General features: G+C 43.2%; 1 protein-coding gene and 1 long non-coding RNA gene across 4 annotated transcripts in view; one reads left to right on the top strand and one right to left on the bottom strand.

The window, feature by feature from the left end:
- The first annotated feature begins 935 nt into the window (after window positions 1–935).
- PANX1 (pannexin 1) lies at window positions 936–27,453 on the top strand. 3 transcript variants are annotated; one of them, XM_053307594.1, is made up of 5 exons: window positions 936–1,262; window positions 14,219–14,358; window positions 22,973–23,196; window positions 24,966–25,636; window positions 27,315–27,453. In XM_053307594.1, exons 1-5 carry the CDS (start codon window positions 1,082–1,084, stop codon window positions 27,404–27,406), a joined length of 1,308 nt encoding a protein of 435 aa, XP_053163569.1. In that variant the 5' UTR covers window positions 936–1,081; the 3' UTR covers window positions 27,407–27,453. The 3 variants fall into 3 exon arrangements, with proteins under 3 accessions (XP_053163569.1, XP_053163571.1, XP_053163572.1); XM_053307597.1 differs by lacking the exon at window positions 936–1,262 and adding an exon at window positions 9,249–9,345; XM_053307596.1 differs by lacking the exon at window positions 14,219–14,358 and having other exon boundaries at window positions 936–1,258.
- Window positions 23,127–27,789, bottom strand: part of LOC128350042 (uncharacterized) — a 47,623-nt gene continuing 42,960 nt past the window's right edge. Inside the window, exons 4-5 of the long non-coding RNA XR_008319132.1 lie at window positions 27,277–27,338; window positions 23,127–23,572 (exon numbers count right to left, since the gene is read on the bottom strand). This is a non-coding gene — a long non-coding RNA (uncharacterized LOC128350042). The remainder of the gene's footprint in view (window positions 23,573–27,276; window positions 27,339–27,789) is intronic.

Below are 27,789 nucleotides of genomic sequence, written 5' to 3' on the forward strand. Positions count from 1 at the left end.
AGGGGACAATTCATGTTTTGCTACCACAAGACCAGCTCTGTGGTAAACTGTGTTTATCCTAGGAAGGAACTAGAGGGGGTGTGAGCTGTAGCTCAGTGGCAAAGCATCTGTCAATCCCCTGCATCTCCTGGGAGGCTAGGAAAGACTTCCACATGAAACACTGGAGAGCCGCTGCCCGTTGGTGTGTAGACAACACTAAGACAATGTTGTCTGTCAGTACTGTATACCTAAGACATACACAACAGTGTAGACAACACCGAGAGTCAGACCAATAGCCTAGTTAGTTAGCTAGCTAATAGACCAATAGTTAGTTACCTCTGTTAACTTGGCAAAGAGGCAACTTTTACCGTGGTGATTCTCTTTATTTAGCAGGGGGAGCGTAACTGGCCCTATCCACCCCCCGCACAGTACCTCCAGTGACTGTTGCTGGTGTCTGTCTTGTGTTTCCTTTTAGATTGTGAGCCCTTTGGGGACAGGGATCCATCTTATCTATCTATTTATTTCGCTGTGTGTATACATACGCGAAAGAGAGGGAAGTGTCTTGGGAAGCGGCAGAGGCCCGTCGCGCGCGCACACAATAACGGGGCTCCATTCAGAACAAGAACTGCAGCCAGCCGACCATTGCCCAGGATCCACGCGAGGCAATCCGAGGCGGCGCGCCTTGGCCTTCCTCCTCCCCCGCCCCGAGCGCTTCCTATTGTCTCCAAGACCGAGTCCCAGGAGGAAGCCTCCTTCAGCCGGTTGGGTTCCCTTCCCGCCTCTTCTTCACAAAGGCGTCGGGGCGGGAGGGAGGGAGGAGTGTGCAGCTGCCGCCTCCTCCCTGCGCGCTCCCCGCCCAACAAAGGGAGGCTGTGCGCGCCTTCCCTCGGTGTCGCCCCGCGCCTGTCGCCTTTCGCTGAGCGGCTGTGGCGAGCCCGGTTTGCTCTGCCGAGGGAGTCGAGAGGCAGCACTGAGACTGCAGAGGCAAACCCCGCTGCGGAAAAGGCGGCATGGGGGAGAGGAGCTGATCGAGGCGGCTGGTGGCGCGACCGATTTGAGGGGTGCCTTTGGGTAGCCGCCGGCGCCGCGGCGCGCAGCCACCATGGCCATTGCGCACATCGCGACCGAGTACGTCTTCTCGGACTTCTTGCTGAAGGAGCCGTCGGAGAGCAAGTACAAGGGGCTGCGGCTGGAGCTGGCCGTCGACAAGCTGGTCACCTGCATAGCCGTCGGGCTGCCGCTGCTCCTTATCTCGCTGGCCTTTGCTCAGGAGATCTCCGTAGGTAATGAACGAACAGAGAGCAGCACCACACCTCCCATTATAAGGCAGGATCTGGCTTGCATGTAGGAAGGAAGGCGGGTGCCGGGTGGTGGTAAAGCGGGGGCTGTACCACTAAAAGCGGTGTTGGGCGAAACCATTTTAAATGCGCTCTCTAGTTTCCCCCTCTCCCTGACAGGGGAAAACTAGTACATAAGGGATAAAGGCTGCAGCCCCGTCCTAGTCCTTCACCTGTTGCACTGGTCTTCTGTTTGCAGGGAGTCATTTAATGGAGCATTCAAAACTATAATCTTCCACCGGCTGTCTGAAGTGGTACATTCCACTCTGCCTCTTTATTCTGCTGCATGTGTATACTGCTGGGGTTGGACAGGGCAGGTTGCTCTCCCCCTGAGTATCACCACTTTAAAAAGGTGCCTCTTTGCTCAGTTTACAGGGTTTACCATTGCCATCTTGTGCACAGTGTGAGATGATGCCTTTCAGCATCTTCGTATATCACTGCTGTCCGATATAGGTGTTTCCCATAGTCTGGGAAACATACCAAATTTAATTAAATAGCTAAAACTCAATTCATGCATGAGTCTTAGCTACTTAATTTCTTTAATCAGAGAACAGTCCTGCTTATTAAAAATGCAGCGCTATAACTTTTTTTTAAGCAACTCCCTGGGTTTAAAAATAATAACAAATCAAGGAGAATGGTTCTAGGCCAGACTTCTGTTTGTGCTAGTTTTCTACTTAATTTCTGTATGTAAACTACTTTGGGAACTTTGGTTGAAAAGTGGCCCAATACCTCAACGCACTTGAAGCAGGGCACCAAATGCCCACCTCCCTCGTGCTCACTTTCTTTTTTGTCTGCAGAGGTGGCGATAGATTACAACACTCCACTAGGCACACAAGCACCTCTTTTGAGGAGAGGATACCTGCTGTTGCCTGACTCAATGTGCATCTTCCTACCTTTCTCATTTTACCGCCCCATGGGCACCCCAGTAATCTGCTGCTTGAGGCAACTGTCTCACCTTGCCTCATGAAAGGACCGCCCATTTGTATAGAAGATCCATCCTGGTCTTTTGAGGCTGCCATGGCGTAGCAGGGAAATGACTTGATTAGCAAGCCAGAGGTTGCTGTTCGAATCCCCGCTGGTATGTTTCCCAGACTATGGGAAACTCCTATATCAGGCAGCAGCGATATAGGAAGATGCTGAAAGGCATCATCTCATACTGTGCAGGAGATGGCAATGGGAAACCCCTCCTGTATTCTACCAAAGACAACCACAGGGCTTTGTGGCTGCCAAGAGTCAACACTGACTCAGCGACACACTACCTTTAACTCACATTTGAAGTTCATGCACATAAGTATATCCCTTGACATCCCTTAACTAGCTTCCAGGCAGCTGGACTAATAATAATAATAATAATAATAAATTCAATTTCTATACCGCCCTTCCAAAAATGCCTCAGGGCGGTTTATGAGTAGGCTTGACTGAATAGTTTTTTTAATGGGGTGATATTGACAGTAATTGTCTGTGGTATGATATCTTGGCCAATTCACACATGCAACACCACTTGACATTTGAGTCCTCAAGTGCTGAACATGCATTTGCAACCAGCTCTGTGTGTTGCCTTGGGGATTGAAAAGTGGTTGTATTTATTTTTGAGTGTAAGTCTTACCTTGAAGACTTGGTTCCAAGTTCCCTCCCTGGCAGCATCTCCAAGATAGGGCTGAGAGAGATTCCTGCCTGCAACCTTGGAGAAGCCACTGCTAGTCTGTGAAGACAATACTGATTTAGATAGACCAATGGTCTGGCTCAGTATATGGCAGCTTCCTATGTTCCTAAGCCTGATAAGTTTCCCCTGGTAAGGGGAAAGCAACCCTGTTCAGAGGCATTCTTTATTTTCATTTCATATGTTAGTGTTGGCCTGTCGCTTTGAAAACAGGTACTGGGGCTGACCATGAGAAATTCCACCTTACATCTAGACTCCCAGGATTTGTCTAATTTTGCCTTTTTCTGTTTCCCACTATTGTTTCTCCTCTGCCTCCTGAACCAAGCTGTTGAATTATTGACAGTTATTCTATCCTGTGTGAATTGATGCAGAATGTAAGCAAGCTACCTTACTTCTCCCTGAAGTTCTTTGGCTCTTTACTTTTCTTCAGCTGTGTTTGAGATTAGCAAAGGCAGATTGCATTCAGATGACGTCGGAGCATCAAGTGTGGATCCTGTTGACAAGACGCTGTGATTTTTAAAAATGCAATAAAATAGTTATTAAAGAACAGCTATAAAGGGTTATTGTGCAGTAATATTTCATTATCCTGTGTGTTTGAGGGCGATATTGTCAGCAGCGGGCTCAAATGGCATTCACTTAGTTGTTTGTGCTTCGCTTAATAATCATAATATGTTGGAGTCAGAAGGGACCTTGGAAGCCTTCTGGTCCAAGCCTTGCACAGTGCAAAAAACTGCTACAGTGCAGAAAAATGCAGATAACTGAAACATAGGAAACTGCCATCTACTGAGTCAGACCATTGGTCTACCTAGCTCAACATTGCCTTCACGGACTGGCAGCAGCTTCTCCAAGGTGCAGGCAGGAGCATCTCTCAGCCCTATCTTGGAGATGCTGCCAGGGAGGGAACTTGGAACCTTCTGTATGCAAGCCTCCCATCCTCTGATTGAAAACCTCCAGGGAAGGAGAGCTCTACCACTCTACAAGACTAACTGTTGAAGTAAAGCAGGCCTTAATTTGAGGGCCAGCCCCAAAAAGTACTTCTGTACCAGGACTCAACCCTTAAGCATGTGAAATTATTAAAGAAAAGTACTACTTAAGACAGGGGCGTAACTATAATAGGGCAAGGGGAGACCGTTGTCTGGGGGCCCACTGCCTTGGGGGGCCCCCTAGAAGCAAGTCACATGAATGACTCCCCCAGCCACTCACCTGCCTGGACTTCCTTCAGTTGTATTCATCCTCCGAAATGGATGTGAGTATTAAGACCTGGAGCTACCAGAACAGCATGTCTTTCTCTAGTACCATTAAGTGACTTGCACTGTCCGAATTAATAATAATAATAATAATAATAATAATAATAATAATAATAATAATAATAAATAGTCCACAATTTATAAAACCTTTAAAAAAATTTAGGATGATGTTCTATTGTGGCACATTGTGGGGTGTGTGTGTGTATCTATCTATTTATCTATCTATCTATATAAATCTTCAGTGAGTGGGGGGGCCCATTTTAAAATCTTGTCTCTGGGCCCACTCCAAACTTGCTACGCCCCTGACTTAAGAGCATGTGAAGAGTCTATATACCTCACCAGACAGTACCCTTGCACCATTTTCATTGACAGTTCAAATTCTCTGTACACATTTCCATATCTGGGTGTGGTAATCTGTTCCATGACTCAACAGAAAATTACTTCTCTGCATTTTAAATGCTTTCCAGCAGTATATTTTGATTAGATAATTACACTGGGGGTGGGGATTCTTTTGATTATCCCATACTTGTAGGCCTTGTGCCAATAATTCTTCACTTTTTAAAAATCTTGAGTGAGTCACTTTTTAGTTAGGCCAGGGATATGCAATGTTTTTTGAGTTAAGGGCCATGCTGGAAATATACTGCATATAGAATATATTATATTGCATACAGAGTAATATGCACACCCATGTATATTATTGCTGCACCCATAATGTAGGGATCGGTTCAGATTGCTTTAAATGGGGTTTAGAAGAATTTAGGGGAGTACATGTCTGTCGATTATATTCACCATGACAGTGAAGTGGAATCTTCAGCTAACAAAGGGTTTCTTGCTTGGGATCCAACTGTCAGTTATTTCCTCTGACCTAGAAATGATTTGGACGCATTATTCCCATTGTCTGCAATTCTCCTCAGCAGCTCTCCCTCAAAACTCTGGTGACCTACTTATGGGTCTCAACCATTTGCTTGGAAATTAAATCCAGTCAGGATTTCATGGCATTTGAACACTTCTAACAATTCATCTGCACCCTGTGGGATTCCTTTATTTTTAGCCCACGAGGAGTGTCTGTACAAGGGGCAAGGCCATCTTTCTTTTCTTGCACCTTTTACAAGCTGTGTCACAGGTGCTTGGAACGCAATCCCTGTTGACATTCTGCCTTCTACTCAACTGTTAAAGGTACAGAGTCCCTAATGCTGAAAAGTTGGATATTCCTGCTGTTAAGCAAAGAACAGGAAAGGATTGCTAAAAAATATATAAAAATAAAAAAACATTGTAATGTTTTGTTTTAATTTGTTAAAAAATAATATTAAATTACTAATTATAATTTTTCTAAAAAAGGGTAGTAATGTTATCACCCAGCTGTCAACCTTCAGGGGTCAGAGCACTCTGAAAATCAGATTACATCAAAATGTTATGGTTGAACATAGCCGTAGACTCTGTTTCCTGGCAGAACGTGACATGTAACTTGACCCCTGACATATTTATATAGGGTGGGTTCAGATATAACGGTGGCCCCTAAAGTGGTGCCCGCCCCAGGAACACAGGATCCCCCCGCCATCCCCACAGAGTCTCTGCTTGCTTGTCATCCAGACCCACCAATCTTGGCATATCCTCCTTCTCTCAGAGAACCCAACACCTGTCACTCAATATCTCAGTAACCAATTCAGATTCCATGAGGAAAGTAGGGTAGAATATGCCGAGATTGGTTGTGTGGTCTGAAGCCACCAATCTTGGCATATCCGAACTTTCAATGGAAATAGAGGCTGGCACGGGGATGGAGGCAGTGTGTACTTCTGAGGTGGCAGCAATCTTGAGTGCTACTGTTAGATCTGAACCTGCCTATAGACTTTATAAACTGCGGAGCAAAAATGTCTACCCAGCCACAGGCTAATTCAGTCAGCTGCCCTGTCAACGTTTGTCTTATTTCTTTGACAAGTCCACTTGGTCAGGGCTTGGGAAATCCACGAGTCTTCTTGTCTGTGACAAGTGAAACACGATGCTTGGCAAATCAAAGAAATCCTGCTGATTAACATAGCTGGATGAGTTGGTTTTTAAAAAAATTCTGTCTGGCTTGTGAACAGAGCCAGCTTTTCTTTTCACCTGCACTTGGTTATCCACAGATGCCTTCACCCTTTGTGCCTTTCCTCCCACTGGCACCTTCTGCGTTTCCTTCAGTTACTCTCTGCTACTTTTACTTTACATCCATATGTTTCATATCCCTGAGCTGCTTGGAGAAATAAAAACTTAAATAAGAGAGAAAAGCATTAAAGCACAGCCTTATCTTTGAACAGTGTTGATTTTGTCTGTCATTAACAGTAAAATTATTTAAAGCTATTATTTCTTGTTTACACAGTCAGACAGGTGTTGTTATTATTATTATTATTTTGATTTCTATACCGCCCTTCCAAACATGGCTCAGGGCGGTTTATACAGAGAAACAACAAATAAATAAGATGGATCCCTGTTCCGAAAGGGCTCACAATCTCAAAAGAAACACAAGATAGACACCAGCAACAGTCACTGGAGGTACTGTGCTGGGGGTGGATAGGGCCAGTTACTCTCCCCTGCTAAATAAAGAGAATCACCATGTTAAAAGGTGCCTCTTTGCCAAGTTAGCAGGCTTATATTGGGCTGCATAATTCACTATCCTGGCTCACATCCTGACTAAATTACTCACTGGAAATCCTGTTGAAATTTAGTCCTTTAGAGTAACTTTTTAGTAGTAGTAGTAGTAGTAGTAGTAGTAGTAGTAGTGCTGCTGCTGCTGCTGCTGCTGCTACAACAAATATTTGTACGCTGCTCTTCTACAAAAGTTCTCAAAGCGGTTTACATAGAAAAAATAAAGAATAAGATGGTTTCCTATACCAAAAGGGTGCACATTGCACAATCTAAAAACAGAAGGTAGACACCAGCAACAGCCACTGGAGAGAAATGGTGCTGGGGTTGGATAGAAGTTGCTCTCCCTCTGCTAAATATAAGGGGATCTCCACATTAAGGTGCCTGTTTGCTCAGTTAGCCGGGAGACTATTGAGTAACTTAGTTTGAATGCTGGCCTCTGTTTCCAGCACAGAAATAATCCAAAAGTCATACGTGCAGTAGCAGCCTATAAAATGTGTATAAAGCGTTTACTTCACCACAGCTTCACTGAACAGGCAGCCAATGACACCCAAGAATGGTGAAAAGGAAGAGCTTGTAGTTTCTCTTCCTTCGTCAAATCTGATCTTATTCATGCTCTACTTCATCTTTGGGGTGAAAGCCTTCAAAAGGCTAATACAGGTATAAAACTATCCTAGAGTGAGGCAGGGGAATTATCGTTCTGGAAATGGTTTGTAAAAGACATTCTAGTTATATATCACTCTTTTCCAACCCATCTTTCTACCAAGCACTGCATGGGGGTTACTCGTAGCTCAGTGGAAGGGCATCTGCTTTGCATACAGAAGGTCCCAGGTTCAGTCCCTGGTATCTCAGTGTTGACCAGTGATATAAGACAATGCGGACATAGGTTATGCAGATGAATCATAGCACAATGCAGAGCACCTGTTTTGCATGCAGAAGATCTTGGATCCAATCCCTGGCATCTTCAGGTGAGGCTGGAAAAGACCCCTGGCTGTAACTCAGGAAAGTTACTACCTGTAGTAAGCAACAGCTTCCTATGCTTCTCTTTATCCTTCACGGTGACCTTGTGAGACAGGTTAGGCCATCTGTCTTAGTTGGAAGGTCATGACTCACATTTAGATGGTCCCCAGCTTAATAAGGTGGTTCTCCCCAGTGTCGCCATCCCCACCTTTGTTTTCAGAGAAGAGAGAAAGAGCTGGAGGGAAGGAAGTCAAGAGAAAGCAGCATATATATGACTAAGTGAGCCTCAAGTTGCAGGCTGAGGTAAATGCCTGCTAACTTGGCAAAGAGGCACCTTTTAATGTGGTGATTCTCTTTATTTAGCAGGGGGAGAGTAAATGGCCCTATCCATCCCCAGCACAGTACCTCCAGTGACTGTTGCTGGTGTCTATTTTGTGTTTCATTTTAGATTGTGAGCCCTTTGGAGACAGGGATCCATCTTATTTATTTATTTCTCTGTGTAAACCGCCCTGAGCCATTTTTGGAAGGGCGATATAGAAATCAAATAAAAATAAATAAATAAATAAATAAATTGCAGTCTTGGATCTAAAAAGACTGAAGACTAAAGGATTGGGATGAAAGAGAGTGGCTAACCAGTGAGCTTCATGGCCAGTGAGCGTCATATGGACTCAGGTCTCCTTCCCAGTCCAAGCTGAGCATGCTTTTTGTTATTGCACTATACTACTCAGTGCCAAAAAGCAAAGGATTTGAATACAGTATGTGATTCTGGTAAAATAAACTCGTGAGCATTCATATTTGCATCAATCTGACCAGAATCCTTCTGTTCCTAGGTGAGTCCATGTGCTTCAGTGGGAACTTTATGTAGCAATGTGCCTCCACCGCAGCACAGAGGTTCTTGCAGTCAACCAGACCAATTTTTCAACAATTTAATTTGCATGAGAAACAGGAATGATGTGGACAAAATATCTGAAAATATTTGCCTCCTCCTGAAGCAGATTTGTACACTGAGCACTTATACAAAAGTCAGAAATCTCTCATTAACTTCTATGTCCCCATCCTTGGCATGTCCCTTATTTGGTGGTAGATCTCTTAACTCCTCTGAGAACAGGCAGAGGGACTTCCCAGGAATGAGGAATGATGGTCACAGCTGCTAGAGTTTATATTTAGGATGGGTGAGGTTGAAGTTCTAGATCCCAAGTGATGAAAACAAAACTTTTCATTTGAGTTAAGAGATGCAGCTGCTTCTTTCTTTGGCAACAGCAACTGTTAACAGCCACTTTATTTTCAGTGCTCCTCCTTGCCAAAGCTGGTTTTCCTTTCCTGCTGGTCCTGCTTCTTCCTGTCCTCATCCTCACACAGTGCCTAATTTTTTGGAGCTTCACAGTCTGTTCTACAGCCTGGTCTACACCTATAATGCTGAATGAAGTAGTAAAATGGACAGGACAGGACAGGACAGGCTGCTGCTGGGAATCATCTTCTTGAATGCTTCCCATGCAAAAGAAAACTCCCTGCAAGTAGAGCATTAGCACAGTAGTAGTACTAGCAGGTGAGGCTCGCCGTTGACCGGGCAAAGTCATTTTGTGTAGATCACACTTACAGGAAAGTTCAATAAATTAAATATATGTAATAGAATTTTTTATTGATGTGCTGGCAAAAGGGAAGTAAAAGAACAATTTGAAATTGGTAGGATGTCAACTTTATTTATTTATATAATAAACTTCAAACATTATTCATTTTCTTGAATAATGACCATATATGATAAGTTTGGATCACAGTAAATTTGAATCTGAGAAAGATTTTCTACTTTGGGCATGATGTCATTTTGGAATTATTGATCTGACGAGAACAATAATAGTTAAGATACAGTGATTATATTCAGAATTTCCTTTAAAAACTACAAAATTTTCACTGAGTATATTCCAGTGTAAAAAAGTAAATTCAGCTAATTTCAGTGGCAGGATTGTGTATGCAAAATGTGATATCTGTAGGTCATGAGCAAATATGGCATTATTTCATACACACAAACAAGCAAATTCTTCAAAACAAATATATAAAGGTATGCATATAGGCCAGCACACTAGTAAAAAATTGTTCCATGGCCAGAACTCTTTGAAGATGGGGAAAGGACTGTTGCTCAATGGTAGAGTATCTGCTTTGCATGCAGAAGATCTCAGGTTCAATCCCTGGCATCTCTTCAGGTGGAGATGGCAAAGACTCCTGCCTGACACCTTGGAGAGCCACTGCCAGTCAGTTGAGACAATACTGAGCTAGATGGATCAAGTTTACTGAAAAAGTAAAAGTAATGTTCCTAAGATTTGTATGAAAGTTTTCTTCTGAACCTTAACAGGTTTTAAATTAAAGTGTAATGGGCAAACAGAGCGAGGAATCCTGGACCCAGGCAGGGCTGCAGAAATCCCCTAGTCTACTAGGCTGTGACGAGTGAAAAATGATGCCCGACGAGTGAAAAAAGTTCTGATGAGCAATGTACCAACATAGCTTGACAAGTAAAATATTTTGTCTGGCTGATAAACTGAGCCAACATTTCTTCATCCAGGGCATCGTCAGAAGGCATATGATGCATTCACCTTGTTAAAGCTAAGCTGGTCTGGGCCTGGATAGCAGAGGCGTATCTAGGGAAAATAGCGCCTAGGGCAAGCACTGAAATTGCGCCCACTGTCCAGACATCTGACACCCATCTTTCAGATAACTTTACCATAATATCAGCTCAAAAATAAAAATCAATCTCATTAATCTTTTAATATTTCAAACACTATTTAGCAGTGGATGTAGCCAAACCAAAAAATGCTGGGAGACTACAAATTTCAGTATCCTGGGGCTCATGAAATACCCAAATACTACGTGGAGGTGTATTTGGAAAACCAAACAGAAGTGCCTGTATAATTCCCTACTATGCATTGTAGCATTGCTATTACATAAGATTTAAAAATCAATGGAGAATTTGACTTTTCCCTGATACTCTGAAAATAATTAAAGGATATGCAGAGTAAATTGTGTCACTGCTTGGAATATATTCTAGTCTTTCAGAAAGACAGTTAAAATGAGAGAAAGAGAGCAAGAAACTCCCAGTGGGCCTTAATACTAAGGATTTCACACTGATTCAAAGACAAACTCACCATTAATAGCCATATTAGCAAGACATCACATTTAACTCACTTAACACAAGAAGCAAAATAAGAGCAAATGAATACAATCCTAGCTCATAAGCTTCAGCTCAGTATTCACAAGCCCTGATTCTCTGTACATAGTGCCAAACTAAATATGTGTACAGTGACTTATATTATTTTTTTAAAATTACCTGTAGCCCCTTCGCGGGGCTTCCTAAAGGCTACGGGGGGGGGGGGTCTGCAAAGCTTCCCCCTCCCCCCACTGGCCTCTAGGGTCTCACAGGGACCATTTGAGCATGTGCGGTGGCCATTTTTAAAAAGAATTTTTTTTAAAAAAAAATGGCTGCCCAAAACAAAAGGGCCTCCGTGCATGCTCAAATGGCCTCTGCAAGGCCTGGCATGGCCTAGGGCCTTACAGAGGCCATTTGAGTATGCACAGTGGGCATTTTGTTTTCAGCAGCCTTTTTTTTTACTTTTTTTTTTAAATGACGCCCCCTTTCAAGTGGCGCCCGGGGCACGAGCCCTGCCTGCCCTACTCTAGATATGCCCCTGCTGGATAGTGCCTGGATGGGCAACAAGCTCAGAACCTCATGCTTAGGGCTGCTATATGGAAAAATGAAGAAAGGTCTCCTGTACCTTTAATAGATGCATAGGTGATGGAATTTCAGCAGGTGCAGCTTTTCTTTCCCCTGTGTAACAAGCTGCACTTGCTGAAATTCCATCTTCTGTGCATCTCTTTTTCCCCATATGACAGCCTTACCCATGCACACTTCTCTTGAGCTATACATGTAAGAAACAACTAATTACATGAATCAAAGGAAGGAGCCAAATAAGAGTTTTTAAATGTTAATTGAACTGAACTATTGACTCATGTTACTCTGAAATAATATGTCTTCTACCATCATTCCTAATTCTTCTGAAAAGCTGAACACTGTTGATATGGCAAGAGGGCTTCTGGGTATGTGGCAGTACTGAGCATCCAGCTGTTGTGCTGATGATGCTTAAATGACAGCAGAGCTTTTATAGCAAGTCTCCATAAAACCCCCTTTCCGCTCCCCATAGTGCCTGACATTTTGAAAGAAAAGAACTATTGGGGTCTGTGCCAAATGTGGCTAGTTCTATTTAAACTCTCTGCAACTTGGATAAACAAGTTACTGTGTTTATAGGAGAGTCTTGTGACCACTCGGACCCATACTGCATGGTATGATGAGCCTCTGAAATAAATGACAGCTGTGGTTCACACTAAATCTTTTCGTCCACATGGTCATCAGGACCCCTAAACATTCTTTGTCTTGTACTACAACATTGTGTGTGATTCAGTTGATATTCACAGATGGTGGGCGTTTACTGCAACCTATTTTACAAGCTGTGATTGAGTGACACCAGCCTTTGCTGTAAAAAGGGATCTTCTCATGCATAAACAAATCTGGATTATTAATGTTGGCTCAGCCTGCAATCATTTCAAAAATGCCAGGGAGTGGAGGTGCAAAACAGACAAGTGTAAGGGCTAGAGCTGGTATAATAAATCGCCACCATTCGAACATGAAATGGACTTTATTCTAATAAATCAAACATAACAGCTCTGCTAGATCAGTCCCAAGGGCTATTTAGTCTGGCATCTTGTTTCTCAAGTGGGAAGCCCACAGGTAAGAGATGGGCATGCTCTTTCTCCTGCTGTTGCTCCTCTGCAACTGGTATTCAAAGGTATCTTGCCTCTGTACCTGGAGGCATCCCATAGTCATCAAGACCAATAGCCATTGACAGACTTGTCCTCTGTGAATTTCTTCAACCCCCTTTTGAAGTCTTGCAAGCTTGGGGCCATCGCCACATCCTGTGGCAGAGAACTCCACAGATATTCCTGTGGAATTCTTGCTAACCAAGATAATTGCTTAGCCTCAAGGTGCCAGAAGATTCTGTGTTTCCTGCGACAAACTTATGTGGCTATCTCCAGAAGTGATTGCATTAAGACAGCAGGGGTGGTTTTCATCCTGTCTAGAACTTGCCTTATTTGGACTCCATTCAAGAGCTGGAACTTGGGTCTAAAGGCACTGGGCTGCAGAAAAGAGCTAGAAATCCATTATCCATGGCCAACATCCAGGCTAATGCTTTGCTAGCACAGGATGTGCTAAGTCAGGAGCTTACATTCAACTAGTGTTGCGCTAATGCAAATATGCATGCACAACAAAGTGGTGTGCCTCCTGCTGCCAAGTCTCTTCCACGAAGTGTTTTGTAGGGAACGTTTGCACAAGAGTACAACTTGGAATACCCCTGCAAGTTCTTGCCGCTTTCTTCCATTAGCACAGCTTTTATTTATTGTGCAAGCACAGTGTTGGTCTGGATGTCAGCCAGTGTGTACAGAGAGAGGAAAAGAGAAAATACAGGGCAATGGAAACCAATTTAGCCGGTGGCGATGTAATGCTGACTAACAAATCGGGAACCAGACTTGGGAAACATGCACTCCTTCCTTGATAGCCCATCGTCACCCTGGGGCAAATTCTCCTCTGCTTCCTTAATTGTTGGCACTTACGTTAACCAGGATTCCTTTTGAATCCAGATCTGGAACTGTGATGAAGTTTGTTTGCTTGTTTAACACATTTGTATACTGCCCAAAACACAAGTCTCTGGGCAGCTTACAACAAAACAATAAAAACAACAAATAAAAAGGTTAAAACATTACAACAATTTAAAATTTAAAACATTAAAACTATTAAAATACTCTAGTTTCAGAACCTGAGTTAAGGGGAGACCCAGTTCGTTTCTTAACTATGATTACTGGTACTAAACTCCCTGCACTGGGAAAAACAGCATGCCAGGAAGAGGACTAGGCTTAACTCTTCTCCCAGATATGCTGGTTGTCTATGAGCAGTGCTTTGGGGGGAAAAAGGGGGAGTTATTCAGATTCAAAACTTTCCCCGCCTCCCCAGATATACCTATTTCATATTTACAGCTTGCAATGGTAAGGTAAAGGTAAAGTGTGCCGTCAAGTCGATTTCAACTGCTGGCATCCACAGAGCCCTGTGGTTATCTTTAGTAGAATACAGGAGGGGTTTCCATTGCCCTCTCCTGCGCAGTATGAGATGATGCCTTTCAGCATCTTCCTATATCGCTGATGCCCAATATAGGTGTTTCCCATAGTCTGGGAAACAGACCAGCGGGGATTCGTACAATCCAGGAAAAGCTTTTCTGTTTGATTCTGGGGCCTATATAACCGGGCTCCAAGCCCCCCACCAGCGTATTGCATCCTCCACATCTTGTGCGGACCTTTCCCACAATCCATTCTGTTTTGTTTCCTAGGTACTCAGATGAGCTGCTTTTCACCCAGTTCATTTTCCTGGCGCCAGGCTGCTTACGTGGACTCTTACTGCTGGGCGGCTGTGCAACAGAAACAGCTTGCACAGAGTGACTCGGGACATCTTCCACTCTGGCTTCATAAAGTTCGTAAAGACAGACTGCCAATCTCTTCGTATCTTGTTTAAATTTAATCTGATTATAGACCTGTTGAAAGCATTTGCTTTTTCTACCAAATAATAATAATAATAGTAATTAATAATAATAACAACCCTGGCATGTAAAGACTGTCTGCTTTGCATGCAGAATATCCCAGGTTCAATCTCTGGCATCTCCGGGTGGTTGTCTTCCGCTTGAGAGCTACAGAGATGCAGATCACAAAGTTTCTGATCGGTTTCCTGTTAGGCAGAATTACATAGGAAGCAGAGGTGTAGCTATAATTGAGCAGATGAGTTCAAAGAACCCGGGCCCCTCACCTCCACCCCTCCCTATTTTCTTCATTATCTCCCTCAGAGGGGCCGCTAGGGAGAGGGGTGAACACGGGCCCTTTCTTCCCTAGCTACGCCCCTGATAGGAAGCCACCTTTTATCAAATCAGACCAGCTAGCTCATTATTTACCTTGCCTGGCAGGGGCTCTCCAAGATTTCAGGCAGGAGTCTCTCCCAGCCCTACCTGGAGATACCAGGGAGTAAATCTGGGACCTTCTGCATACAGATATGCAGTTGTGGCCCCATCCTCCTAAGAGGAATATCGTGCTATGCTCTTATGTAGCCTCCCATCCAAATACAAGCCAAGGCAGGCCCTGCTTAGCAAAAGGGGCAATTCATGTTCACTACCACAAGACCAGCTCTCCTCCCTGTAACTACATGTCCCAAAGCTCCCCCATATTAAAAACACAAACCAAAAAACCTCCCTGCACATTGAAAACTAAACTAAAGGAGAAAGGTTCTAACCCAACCTTCTCCCTGACATGCTAGTTTTCAAAGTGCAGGGAGTTTTGTGGGGAAGCAATCAAACATGCAACCATCTGGCCCAGCATCACTTCCCAACTGCGAGGCATGCCTGCACAGTTAACCCTGTTTGGGGCACAGAGGTTTTGCAGTCTACTCCTCATTGAATCTACAATGTTATGACACAGATCTGACATGAACAGCAAATAAAACATATTTCAAAGGGTTTTAACAGAAACTTAGTTGTACTTTGAACATTCACCACGTCTTATCTTTGGCAAAGATAAAATTAGTAATTGATACTGCTTCCTAACTTGACAAGATTAACTGCCTTGGCATTTAAGTCCATTTCACTCCTGCCCAGTCCTCTCAGCCAAACATGCTGTTATTTGTTTGTTATTGCTTTGTGTAAACCGCCCTGAGCCATTTTTGGAAGGGCGATATAGAAATCGAATGAATGAATGAATGAAGTGAAGTCATCAGAAGATGACTTTTAACTGTTATTTTCAATGATAAGGTGATTTGGTGGTGCCACGACCATATTCTGTATTCAAAAGTTAATATGTCTTGCAGAAGACCCACAAATCTCTACATGTGGTAATTTTTTATTTTACTGCATGGGGGTGAACTCACAAGAATGCTAAATCTCATGAAAATGTAGCATTGTCTGTAGAAAATGTAGATGTCTGCATCCTAAGATTAGATTTGTTATTTCAAATGAATAAGTTGACTCTAGTCTCTCTCACCTCTGCAGTCCCCAGCCACATGCATCTCACTTATATACCCATTTTCTCTCTGGCCTCCTCCCCCCTCCGCCCTTCCTCGACTGCTCTCGCAGCAAAACATCCTTTCCTAGGCCTGTCAATTCCCTTGTTGCCTACCCAGGCTCCTGCCTAATTTTGCTTTTTCTATGCCTCTTTACCTAGCTCCTTCTGCAAGAGCTGAACAGCTTATAGAGACTTCCTCTCTCCCTCAAGCCAAACCTACCTATCCTCTTTCCATCTCTTTCTTTTCTAGCTTTTTCTCTTTCTTTCTCTCCCTCTCTCCCTTCAAGCCTTGAGATTGTTTTTAATGAAAGGCGGTATAGAAATGTAACGATAAATAAATAAATAAATCCTGCTCCATCCCCTTTTCTGTTTTTTATCCCCCTGTCTCTCTCTCTCAAGCCAAGCCTGCCCTATTCTTTCCCTCTTTCCTTTCCCATCTCGCTTCTCTCTTTCCTTCTTATAAAAGCCTGTGTGGTGAAGGATCAAAGTATAATCTTATTAAAAATTAAGAGGAAAACTTCTCTAAATTTTTTCCTTAGAAGTGCTCTGTGTTAAGTGTGATGATTTGGCAGAGGTGGAAAGAAAGAATAATGCATTTTATTGTTATGTATTTTGTACAGATTATATTGTATTTACTTTATTAGAATTTTTAATTCAATTTATTTTATTTTAATTTAAATTAACCTTGGCCTGCTAGAACTTCAAAAGTTAAATTTTGATTAAATTCATTTTAATTATTTTCATTTTAATTTGATTTAATTAATTGATTGATATTAAGTATTACTTTAACAATCAGCACCCTAAAAATTGACCTCGGCCCCCATGAGCCAAGTCACAGTCAGTTTTGGCCCACCAGGTCATTTGAGTTGTGCACACCTGTAGTATAGTACTAATAGACAAACTTGAAACCCCTTTACTAAATGCTGTTCCGGGAAACTGTGCACGAAGAATATAGCAGTCCTTGAAACTCCACATGAAGAATTTATTGGTCCTTGACTCCAAAAAGGTTGAGAAACACTATTGTAGACAACAGCCACACCACCACCTCGCCCACATCCTCTCATCTGCTCCACCACAATATCCTGCTGGGAGAAGCTGAGACCGCACTGAACCACTAACCTCCTACCAAGTCTCCATAATGCATAGCAGGTCAGCTCCTTAATCTAAAATAAATTCATAGATGATCTCCTGTTTGTTTTGGAGCGACCTGGCATTACAAAAGAGCAAGGTGAGGCTCTGTGGGAGATTGGCACTGCTCCCCAAGGTCAAGGAGCTCAGCTGATAGGCCAGCAGGAAGGGGAAACGGCTGTTAAGTTTCTGATTTCCCTTCCCCTGTAACAGCCTGCTGACCTGCCAACACCACGTCTTCATTGATTCCCCACCACCACTGGGATGGCTACTACAAAGTCTCTCCCCATCTCTGGACAACCCAAGACATATCCCTGCACCTGACTCAACCAATAATCAGGCAACAATACACCACTGTCAGAAGGTTCTGCCCCAGGTCTCAGTCCAACCACCAAAGGCCGGGCCCCGTTAGCAGCCTTCTACTGACGAGCTGCCCTTCCCCCAACATTGCTCTCTTTTATGAGGGCCAAAAGCTGGGAATATCCCCACCAGGTGACTCTATGAGGCAGAGTTGGCCCAGGTGCTCGATGCTGGAGCAATTGGAAAGAGCAGAGCAACCAATAAGCAGCCAGGAGGGATGCTGAGAGAGGCCACAGCCACAGATCAGACTGCTCTCCTAGGGAGGAGGGGTAGGGAAGCTAGACAGTATAAAGACGTACCTAACAGCATCTCCTTCAAGTCTTTGCTAGCACAAAGGGGAATTCTACCCTGTCATCTCTCTGGGGAAAGATAACTCTTCCTTTCTTTCAGCTGTATGTCTAATGATAGTTTTAAAAAAAACAAAAACACCTAGGTTGGATGACAGCGAGGCAGAATCTTGCTGGAACTCAGAGTTCCAGCCCCAGTGCATTTGATGAATTGCATTAGAAAATCATTGCTGAATAATGATGGGTGCATCTTCCCACAGATATAGGAACTTAGGAAGCTGTCTTATAGGTAAAGGTAAAGTGTACCTGAGAGATTGAACCATGGACCTTCTGCATGGAAAGCAGATTCACTACCACTGAGCTATAGCCCCACCCGCAAAGGTGGCATACATAGATCCCCCATCTAGGCACTGACCACACCATCAACTGTGTAGCTTCAGCAAGGTAGCTGTATTGGGTGCCCTTAGGCCACGTACTGGGCTCCGAAATACTTTTGTGGCACTAGCCGTGATCTACATTGGTCGCTAGTTTGGTATGAGTAACTGTCTGGATATAATAGTGTAGGAGTTTTGCAGTATGTGGTGGAAGGGAAGCCTGTTCACTTCTTTCCTAATTGCAGCTGCTCTCCCTAGTCCCATCCCATACATGTGAATGGAGAGATGAAATTGAAAAGACCAGTTGGTAAGCCATAACAAGCATCTTCTGGTGTAGTCAATTTCACTCTGGAGAAATGCAGGGGGACCTCATCATCCGCAGTCTCGGCACCCACAGTTTCACGTATCTGCGGTTGGGCAATGGAGACCCGTCCTTAGTATAAACAGGTTTAAAAGGGGTTCAATTTCAACTATCTGTGGTTGTTGGGTGGTTGGCAATTACCCCTGAGGTCATTTCCAGCCACCATTTTGCTAAACCAAGCCATTTTGTGGCTTTTTGTTTGTTTTTATAAATTAATTCCCATGATTTTTAGTGGAAAATCGGCAAAATTTGGGGGTTTGGTGGGCATTGCTGGAGAGCACAGTACAGCACCTTTTATTTCTCTGATTTATGGCTTTTTAAGCCTCTTTTCCCATTGCCTCAATATCTCATTATCTGCGGTTCCATTATCTGCAGTTGTAGCTGAAAACGAAATCCCTGTGGATAACGAGGTCCACCTATATGCATTTCTTTATTTGAGTTTGTGAGGGGAAATGCAATGCAGCCTCTCTTTTTTTAAAAAATATTCTTTTAAAAATGACATCTATTAAACAAATTACATACAGTATTTGATAAAACAGCTGAAACAAATATTCAATTAAAATATAAACACAGATGCAGCACTACTATTAATTAGGGAAAGCTCTTGTAGCATTCATAGTAGTAGTAGACGGCGGTAGTTTTCAACGATGGGGAAACAGAAGCAGGAAGTGGCTTGGTGGATCTCTCTGTGCAGAAAATTCCAAAGGAATTCCAAAGAAAATTCCAAATCACTATATAAAGGGACTGATTCTCTGTCTCAGCTAATTGTTCTTTCTTGAAGAAACACAGAGCAAAGCAGATATATACTTTCAGACACTTAATTTAAAAAATAATAATCCATAGAAGCCATTCCAAAGGTGCTCTTGCCCTGAAGGAGAAGGGAGTAACATGTTATGGGCACTGCCCAGTAAGTATCAAAGGGAATGATGGAGTCTAATACAGGAGACTCTGCTAGCCTCTCATTTTGGTACAGGGAAGATAAGATGCCCAAGATATTATTTATTATTTATTTATTCAATTTCTATGCCATCCTTCCAAAAATGGCTCAGGGCGGTTTACACAGAGAAATAATCAATCAATCCATAAGTTAAATAAGATGGGTCCTTGTTCCCAAAGGGCTCACAGTCTAAAAAGAAACACGATAGACACCAGCAACAGTCACTGGAGGTACTGTGCTGGGGGTGGATAGGGCCAGTTACTCTCCCCCTGCTAAATAAAGAGAATCACCACATTAAAAGGTGCCTTTGCCCAGTTAGCAGGGGTAGTCCTTTGAATAAGAGCTAACAATTCAATATGTGTTGGGACCATTGCTTATGATCAATAAAAGCTACTCTAGCCTATGCAAATGCCACAATAAAGAGACCATGGGACTCTCTCCTCTTTTTGCTGGCTACTTTTTTGAAGGATGTTCATTTCGAACATGAGGTTTTTTCCTCATCTTCCAATGAGGTTTTTAATAGTGCTTCAGAATGACAGTGAAAGCAAAAGGAACACGGGCGCTTTCAAGAGGACTTTGATTCACTGGTCCTTCTCCCTTGTATCAAATCGGGACAAGGCAGATGAGTGAGGCTTGAAATCCAGTTTCACATCAGAGGCAGAGAAACATCCTGACCAAATGCTCTCTCATCAGGCCTTTAGTGTGTTTGGCTGCTGTAAAAGGGGAAAACCACTCTCCTTGGCTTTGCTTGGAACTTGAGCTCTTTGGACGTGATTCGATTTCTAGGCACAAAGATTAATGAGTTTCTTTCCCAGAAATGGACTCCCCCCCGCCTCGCCCGAGTCCTCAGAGGGATAAAGAATGTGTGAGTCAGGCAGCCAAAGTGGTGTTGCTGGGCTCTATTCCCAACCATTTTCATCTGGGGTTTTTTCCTTCCTTGGGCCATTTTCATTATGTGGCAGTGACAGCTGAATTCTCAAGACAAAGTCAGAATGTGGAGGGGCTTTGTCGAATCTTTGTAGCTCTTACAATCCAATCTGCCAGTCTGACATCTTGAGTTATTAAGTCTTGTCCTTTTATCGCAGTGCCATGAAGAGCCAAATATGATGTGGAAATATCACTAGCGATATTTCAATCTGCCATACATATGCAGCTATTTAGTTTTTTATTTTATGTATTTATGTATTTATCACATGTATTTACCACACTATATATAATCTTTGGTTGGCTTACAAACTGAAACACAATAATTAAAACTTTAAAACATATTAAACAAACTAAAATAACTATCAATAAAACTTTAAAATGTTATACATGAAAAGCCTGATAACGTAGGTGCGTCTTCAAAAGCCTCTTTAAAACATCCAGAGATGGGGAGGTTCTGATTTCATTTGGGAGCACATTCCAGAGCCCTGGGCAACCCTAGAGAAGACACAGGCCCTCCAGCCTTTTGACAAATTTCCTTTGGATGTAGGATCCAGTCCCAGGAATTAGGAGCTAGACAATCGATACTTGGCAAAATTAATGGACTTAATGAGTGTAAATAGGTTTCTCTTCATCCCCTGTACAAGTAATATAGTTAGAATAGCTGGGGGCAAATAAATATTTTATTTAAAAACTCTACTTAATCAAGGTGCCACGGTTAAATTTGTAGGAGTCATGATGACTCCCTTGCACCTGGGATTTGTCAAGCCCTGTGATATGCCTTCTTTGAATTATTGCTATTGCTCCTTCTCTAAGTCCCTGCCAACTTCTTATACAGGTGAATCCCATTATCGGCGGGGATTTTGTTCTGCGGGGGAACCATAGATAATGGAACTGTGGATAACGGTACATTAAAATCAATGGGTTTGATGGGGGGTTAGGTTCCTGGAGGCTGGGAAATGGGCAAAAGGGGGGACAGAGAAAATGTGAAGGGAAGTGCCATACCATGCGCCACACCGTGCGCCACAGGTCTCCAGTTGTCCAGCAATGCCCCTACAAGCCTCAAATTCCTCATTTTCCCAAGAAAAATCACAGGGGGGAGTGTTTTCTCTTTTACAAATGAGCCACAAAATGGCAGCCAGAAATGACCTCCAAGGTCATTTCTAGCAGCCTAGGAACCGTGAATACATGGGTTTTAATCTTTTTGTATCCCTGGAAAACTTATCAGTTTGTTGATCTATCTCATTTTCTTAGTCTCCAAAGCATAAAATGTTTCTCTCAACCCCAGTATTCTATACAGGTTTGTGAAAGTTGTTAGGTGTTCAGTATCGAAATGTAAGCTTGGAATCAAGGACCTAGAGGTACAGCTGTGAAATGATCCATATGCACAGAGCATATTTTAAGCTAGCTCGGGGGTTCTCAACTTTGGGTTCCCAGGGCGGGGGACATTGGGTGTTGTCAGGGCGTATCTAGGATAGGGCAGGCAGGGCACATGCCCCAGGCGCTACTTGAAGGGGGCGCCATTTTTTTTAATGAAAATTTTTTTTAATGGCCACTGAAAACAAAATGGCCACACACATGCTCAAATGGCCTCTGCAAGGCCCTAGTATCTGGGGAAAGTCAAATTCTCCATTTATTTTTTAAAACTTATGTAATAGTGATGCTACAATGCATAGTAGAGAATTAGACAGGCACTTCTGTTTAGTTTTCCAAGTACACCTCCATATAGTATTTGGGTATTTCATGAGCCCCAGCATTCTGAAATTTGTAGTTTCCCAGCATTTTTTGGTCTGGCTATGTCCACTGCTAAATAGTTTTTGAAATATTAAAAGATTAACGAGCTTAACTTGTATTTTTGAGCTGATATTATGGTAAAGTTATCTGAAAGATGGGTGTCAGATGTTTGGACAGGGGGCGCAATTTCAGTGCTTGCCCTAGGCACTATTTTCCCTAGATACGCCTCTGGGTGTTGTAATCCAACATCATCTGGGGACCCAAAGTTGGGTACTTTTGGGCTAGAATTCTCACACACACACAAACACACGGTTCTCAAATTCTACAGTTCTGTGAGCCTATGAAAGGATCAGACTGTGGAGACTCTTGGAACATAAAACAAACCTCCTAAGAGCATGGAACGAGGGATGGACGGGCAACCTTTGGTAGTTAAAATGGATGCTACAAAGGGCCAGTTGAAATATTCTATCCCTTCTACCACTTCTGTAGGATTGTATGTTGGAATAATTCCTCTGGAGAAACACCATACAGAAGATGCAATGCCAGACTTGTATAGATTTTTTACTTTGGATAAAACATTCTATGAATGGAACCCAGGGCCTTGAGGGTGGATGGCAATAAAATATCCTATCAGCATCCTAGTAAATCTGATGAAATAACAAATAAATGTTATTGGATTTAAACTCCCAGATCTACTGTCTTAAACTTGACTTCCAAAAGCCTAACCAAAACATTCTAGGGTGTTTTCAAACATAACACTAAAAGAGGTGTTTTGCATTTTCCAGATCTGTAATGTCGACATGAAACCCGCATTGGCTATGATGTGGCTCAATGTGTAAGGTTTCACAGCTGTCTTTTGTCTTGCTTTAGTTAACCGCAATTGTATAAATGGATCCAGACCTCAGCTAATTCCTTGTCTTGATTATTTTCTTCCCTAGTTCTTCCCATACATTCTTCTGCTACTTGCGATCTTACTGTACCTACCGTATCTCTTCTGGCGTTTCACCGCGGCACCTCACCTTAGCTCAGACCTGAAATTTATTCTGGAAGAGCTTGACAAGGCCTATAACAGAGCAATCAAAGCTGCCAACAGCTGCCGTAATGGAGATACGAGAGACACTGCTGGCCCGATGCCGATTGTGACTGAGAACGTGGCTCAGAGGTAACCCGACTTCCTTGGCTGTTTTTTCCGTTTCTGAGAACATCGGCCTAAACATAACCTGAAAAATGGATCTGCTGCTCACGTCCAGGTTACAAAATAAATAGGAAATCATAGCTGGGTTGTCACTGAGGAGTGTGTACCTGCCCATTCCAGTCCTGCTGTGAGAAACACCAGAAGGCAGGGAGGGATAGAGCTTGGCATATGAGTGATTGGTCATCTCCGCATTCAGCAAAGGGCGCTGCTTATGCTATGCACTTACTTTAGTTTCATAGCATTTTAACACTTATGATTTCCCTCAAAGAATCTTGGCATTGGATGAGGTGCAAATTTTCCATCGTAATCCAGAGTGCTCCTCACAGAATTAGTTTCCATTTCCCTAGGAAGAAGGAATGACTGGTTCAGTTTTCAGTGTACATAGGAAGCTGCCTTAAACTGAGTCAGACCATTGGTCCAGCTAGCTCATTATTGTACACACTGACTGGCAGCAGCTCTCCAAGGTTTCAGGCAGGAGTCTTTCCCAACCCTACCTGGAGATGCCGGGGAGTGAGCCAGGGATCTTCTCCTGCAAAGCAGATGTTCTGCCTCTGAGCTACAGCCCCATCCTCTAAGGAGAATATATCTTACAGCAGGCAGTGCTCACAGGTATTCTTATTTTATTTATTTTTTATTTAATTTATATACCGGCTGTCTCTGGAGACTTCAGGTGGTTCACAAAAACAAAAAACAAGAACAGCTATTAAAACAAGAATTAAAAATCTAACGCATTCAAAAATTACAGCAATTAAAAATCTAAACAATTGAAAATTTAAAACTCAAAGAGATTACGAAAAGCCTGGCTAAAAGCCACCCATCCAAATGCAAACCAGGTTGAATCTTGCTTAGCAAAAGGGACAATTCATGCTCACTGCCATCTGCTTATTGTAGGCATGTCTGCATTACTCAAGCTGGTCTTGCAGTAGCAAGCATAAATGGTCCTTTGCTAAGCAGGATCCACCCTAGCTTGCTTTTGGATGGGTGACTACATGTGAGCACTGCCTTCTATAAGATACTCCCCTTAGGGGATGGCAGCATCTCCAGGCGGGGCTGGTAGAGACTCCTGCCTGAAACCTTGGAGAGTCATCGCCAGTCAGTGTTTGACAATGCTGAGCTAGATGGACCTATGATCTGACTCTGTACAAGGCAGTTTCTTATCTTCCTAAGCTGCTTTCACCTTCATTTCTGTACTTGTCAAGGCTGAACATCCACAGACCATCCTGTAGTTGCATGGCTTGCCTCTGTTCCCTACCCCTTCAAAAGAGGGGAGGGGCTGGCTCCTGAACTCTGTGCCAAAAAATCCATCACCAAGATTATGTGTGTTTTTTAAAAGCACAGTTAAAAAAAGAAACTGGTTGCTGCAGAGATGTGCGGAACAGGTAGAATGTACAAATAGCTATGGCTGATTCATGGAATTCATGCAGGAATCTGTTCGGATTGCATCTGGGGAACTAAGTTCCCAAATTTGGGTCCCCAGATGTTGCTGGACTACAACCCCCTTTATCCCCAGCCACAACCATTGTGGCTGGGGATGATGGGGGTTGTAGTCCAGCAACATCTGGGGATCCTAGGTTGGGAACTCCTATTCTAGAATTCTCTAAAATCTGATACTGGTGGGTAGGAATTAGAGCCATTTCCCTTGTTTGTTTTATTGTTTTAGTTTGTGGTTTTTTCTAAGCAAATGAAATCCTGCAGTAATAGCTCTTGATATTGCTTTGTGTTTTGTTTCCCCCCAGTTTGTGGGAGATATCTGAAAGCCACTTTAAATACCCCATTGTGGAACAGTACCTAAAGACGAAGAAGAGCTCTAAGGGTTTAATTATCAAGTACACCATTTGCCGTTTGCTAACGCTGATAATTATTCTGTTTGCCTGCCTCTATCTGGGCTATTACATCAGTCTTTCCTCACTGACCGATGAGTTCATTTGCAACATCAAAACTGGCATATTAAAGAACGACACCACAGTTCCCGAACGCGTTCAGTGCAAACTTATTGCCGTCGGCATCTTCCAGCTACTCAGCTTTATCAACATCATTGTGTACTTGCTGTTGATGCCAGTTGTGATCTATGCATTGCTGGTCCCATACAGGCAGAACTCAGACATACTGCAAATGTATGAAATTCTGCCAACATTTGATGTTATGAAGATCAAGATCAGGCATTACGATGACTTGAGCCTCTACCTCCTCTTCCTCGAGGAAAACGTGAGCGAGCTTAAATCATACAAGTGCCTCAAAGTTTTGGAAAACCTGAAAAGCAGCGGAGAGGGGTTTGACGCCATGCAACTCCTGATGAACCTGGGTTCAATTAAAACAGATGCTGCGGACGGGAAGTCAGCCACTGACAAAAAGAACTGTGGAAAGAAAGTTGAAATGCAGCCTGGAAACAATGCAACAGAATTACAGGGTAAAGCGGGGTGTGTGTGTGTGTGTTTAGAAGACCTAAACAATAAAAATCACAAGCAATAAAACCCACAACACATTATAGCATATATATGTTGAAAAAGCGCTAATCTCTAATTTAAGTGAATTATACAGTTTCCTTTTTTTTTTTTTTAATTCTACAAGCTGCTGCTGCACAAAATGTTGCAACGGTTTAGAAGACCAACAAAACCTTATGCTACTTTAGTGCATTTTGCTTAGGAGGATATTGACTCACATACTGTGCAGGAAACCACCGCTCCAAGAGAGAGGCACATACAGGGTTATACTGCACATTGTTTGTGAAGGTGGGGCTGCTTCGTGCCTGCTAAGGAGTGCATCATGGCGCCTGCAACAGTGCTCCACCATTCCCAGTGGGAACGCTGTCACATGTACAATAACCTACTCCTTAGTCACAGAGCAGCCCCACTTCCACAAGCCGTGCAGGCGGGCTGTAGAGTGGCTCAGAAACAGCACACGTGCCTCTTCCTCGGATAGGCAGTTCCCGGAGCCATGGATTCCAAAGCTTAGTCCAGACAGATGTGTGAGCCATTTTTTCCAAACAGTTTGATCTCGTGCACCTTCTCTTGGAAATAAGTCTAACTGAATTTAATTGGACTTATTCCTAAGGAAGTGTGCAAGATATTGCAACCTTTATGTCTTTTACTTTGCACTGCTGACTCTTAAATGGAATGCTGTGCACAGTTGCATAGGCCTTAAGCGCTTTCTTTCTCCTTTCTTCATTCCTGCTCCAGTGCAGGTTTTACATCCCAACTACCTGGATCCTGTGGGCATGTTCGCAAGGCTCTGATTAGGAGCCTAGAAGCCCCACTCCAAAAAAGCCCCACTATCCTCTTTGCTTATTATGTTTTTTTACTAGAACATAAGAGCAGCCCTGCTGAATCAGGCCCAACAAGGCCCGTCTAGTCCAGCATCCTGTTTCGCACAGTGGCCCACCAGATGCCACTGGAAGCCACAGGCAGGAGTTGAGGACATGCCCTCCCTCCTGCTGTTACTCCCCTACAACTGGTACTCAGAGGCATCCTGTCTCTGAGGCTGGAGGTGGCCTATAGCCCTCCGAAATATACTAGTATATTTACTAGTATATTATAATACTAGTAAAAAGGACGTGCAGTTTGCAAGCATTCCTCCTGTACCACGAAATGGCGATGCACTCTTCCTTCACTCATTTCTAGTTGATTTCCGGAAGTTTTTGTTTAGAATAGTGCACTCCTATCTCAAACACTGAAGCTTTTGAATGTTTTTCGATTTTGCCAGTGGTTTTTTGTGAAAATCTGACACAGATTGAGACGCAGTGAACTGAAAAAAAATTGCCTTGTTCATTTCATCATTCTGTGAAAGACTTCCTGTCTGTAAAAGTACCTGAGAAAACTGCCAAAGTTTGCCGAAAGGCATCATTTCCCATGCTTTTCCAATGGGAGAGTTTTTCTGCATTTTTCTGGAAATTAATGATTTCCAGGGGGGTTGGTTTTTCTGGTACTGTGGGCAGTTCTGGAGCCCACCTGCCAAACAGTATGCTTTTAACTTTTGCAATTTGGTCTGGAAATTTCATGTTGGTGAGCGAGTGAGGCCCAAGCAGCTATAGATAGATAGATGGATACATACCTAGGATAACAGAGTTTTTGCAACTGTTTGGTTTTCAGATTTGACAGAGTCCACATCACCAGCTGATGGAACAAGAACAAGTAAAGAAGAAGGAAAGATTCGTCAGAGGCTTCTGGATTCTTCTTGCTGATGGACACAGTGATTTGCTAACAGAGCTCTCCCTGCACATACCAGCATAAGCCATACCGAACTCTAGATTATTGCCTTCATGTTGAGCTGGGCAAGGAGGTCGAACAAGAGTCCACAGGCTTGTTATGTGCCTCTCTTTATGTGCTTATTGAATCCCCGAAGATGTACTGTTGAGATAACGAATTAGGATAGGAAGATTGGGAATAGGGGAGCAGAAATTCATGATATAAGGTAGGATACAGACTAGACTGCGGATGAACCTGAATAAAAGAACAGGAAGCAAACCAGCAGGGATCACTTCACTTGTGCAGGGACATAAAATGATTATCTGAAGGACTGTTGCATAGAAGGAGAGGACTTATTCGCTTTTTCCAAGTATGGGGA

This window comes from Hemicordylus capensis, chromosome 3, assembly GCF_027244095.1.
Source record: "Hemicordylus capensis ecotype Gifberg chromosome 3, rHemCap1.1.pri, whole genome shotgun sequence".
Classification (NCBI taxonomy): domain Eukaryota; kingdom Metazoa; phylum Chordata; class Lepidosauria; order Squamata; family Cordylidae; genus Hemicordylus; species Hemicordylus capensis.

What these genes read in the sequence shown, in the direction of transcription:
- PANX1 (XM_053307594.1), top strand. Translation starts at nt 1,082, where the DNA reads ATGGCCATTGCGCACATCGCGACCGAGTACGTCTTCTCGGACTTCTTG. An exon ending in TGCTCAGGAGATCTCCGTAG is followed by an intron (nt 1,263 to 14,218) that starts GTAATGAACGAA and finishes TTTGTTTCCTAG; the next exon opens with GTACTCAGATGAGCTGCTTT. An exon ending in TTCCACTCTGGCTTCATAAA is followed by an intron (nt 14,359 to 22,972) that starts GTTCGTAAAGAC and finishes TTTCTTCCCTAG; the next exon opens with TTCTTCCCATACATTCTTCT.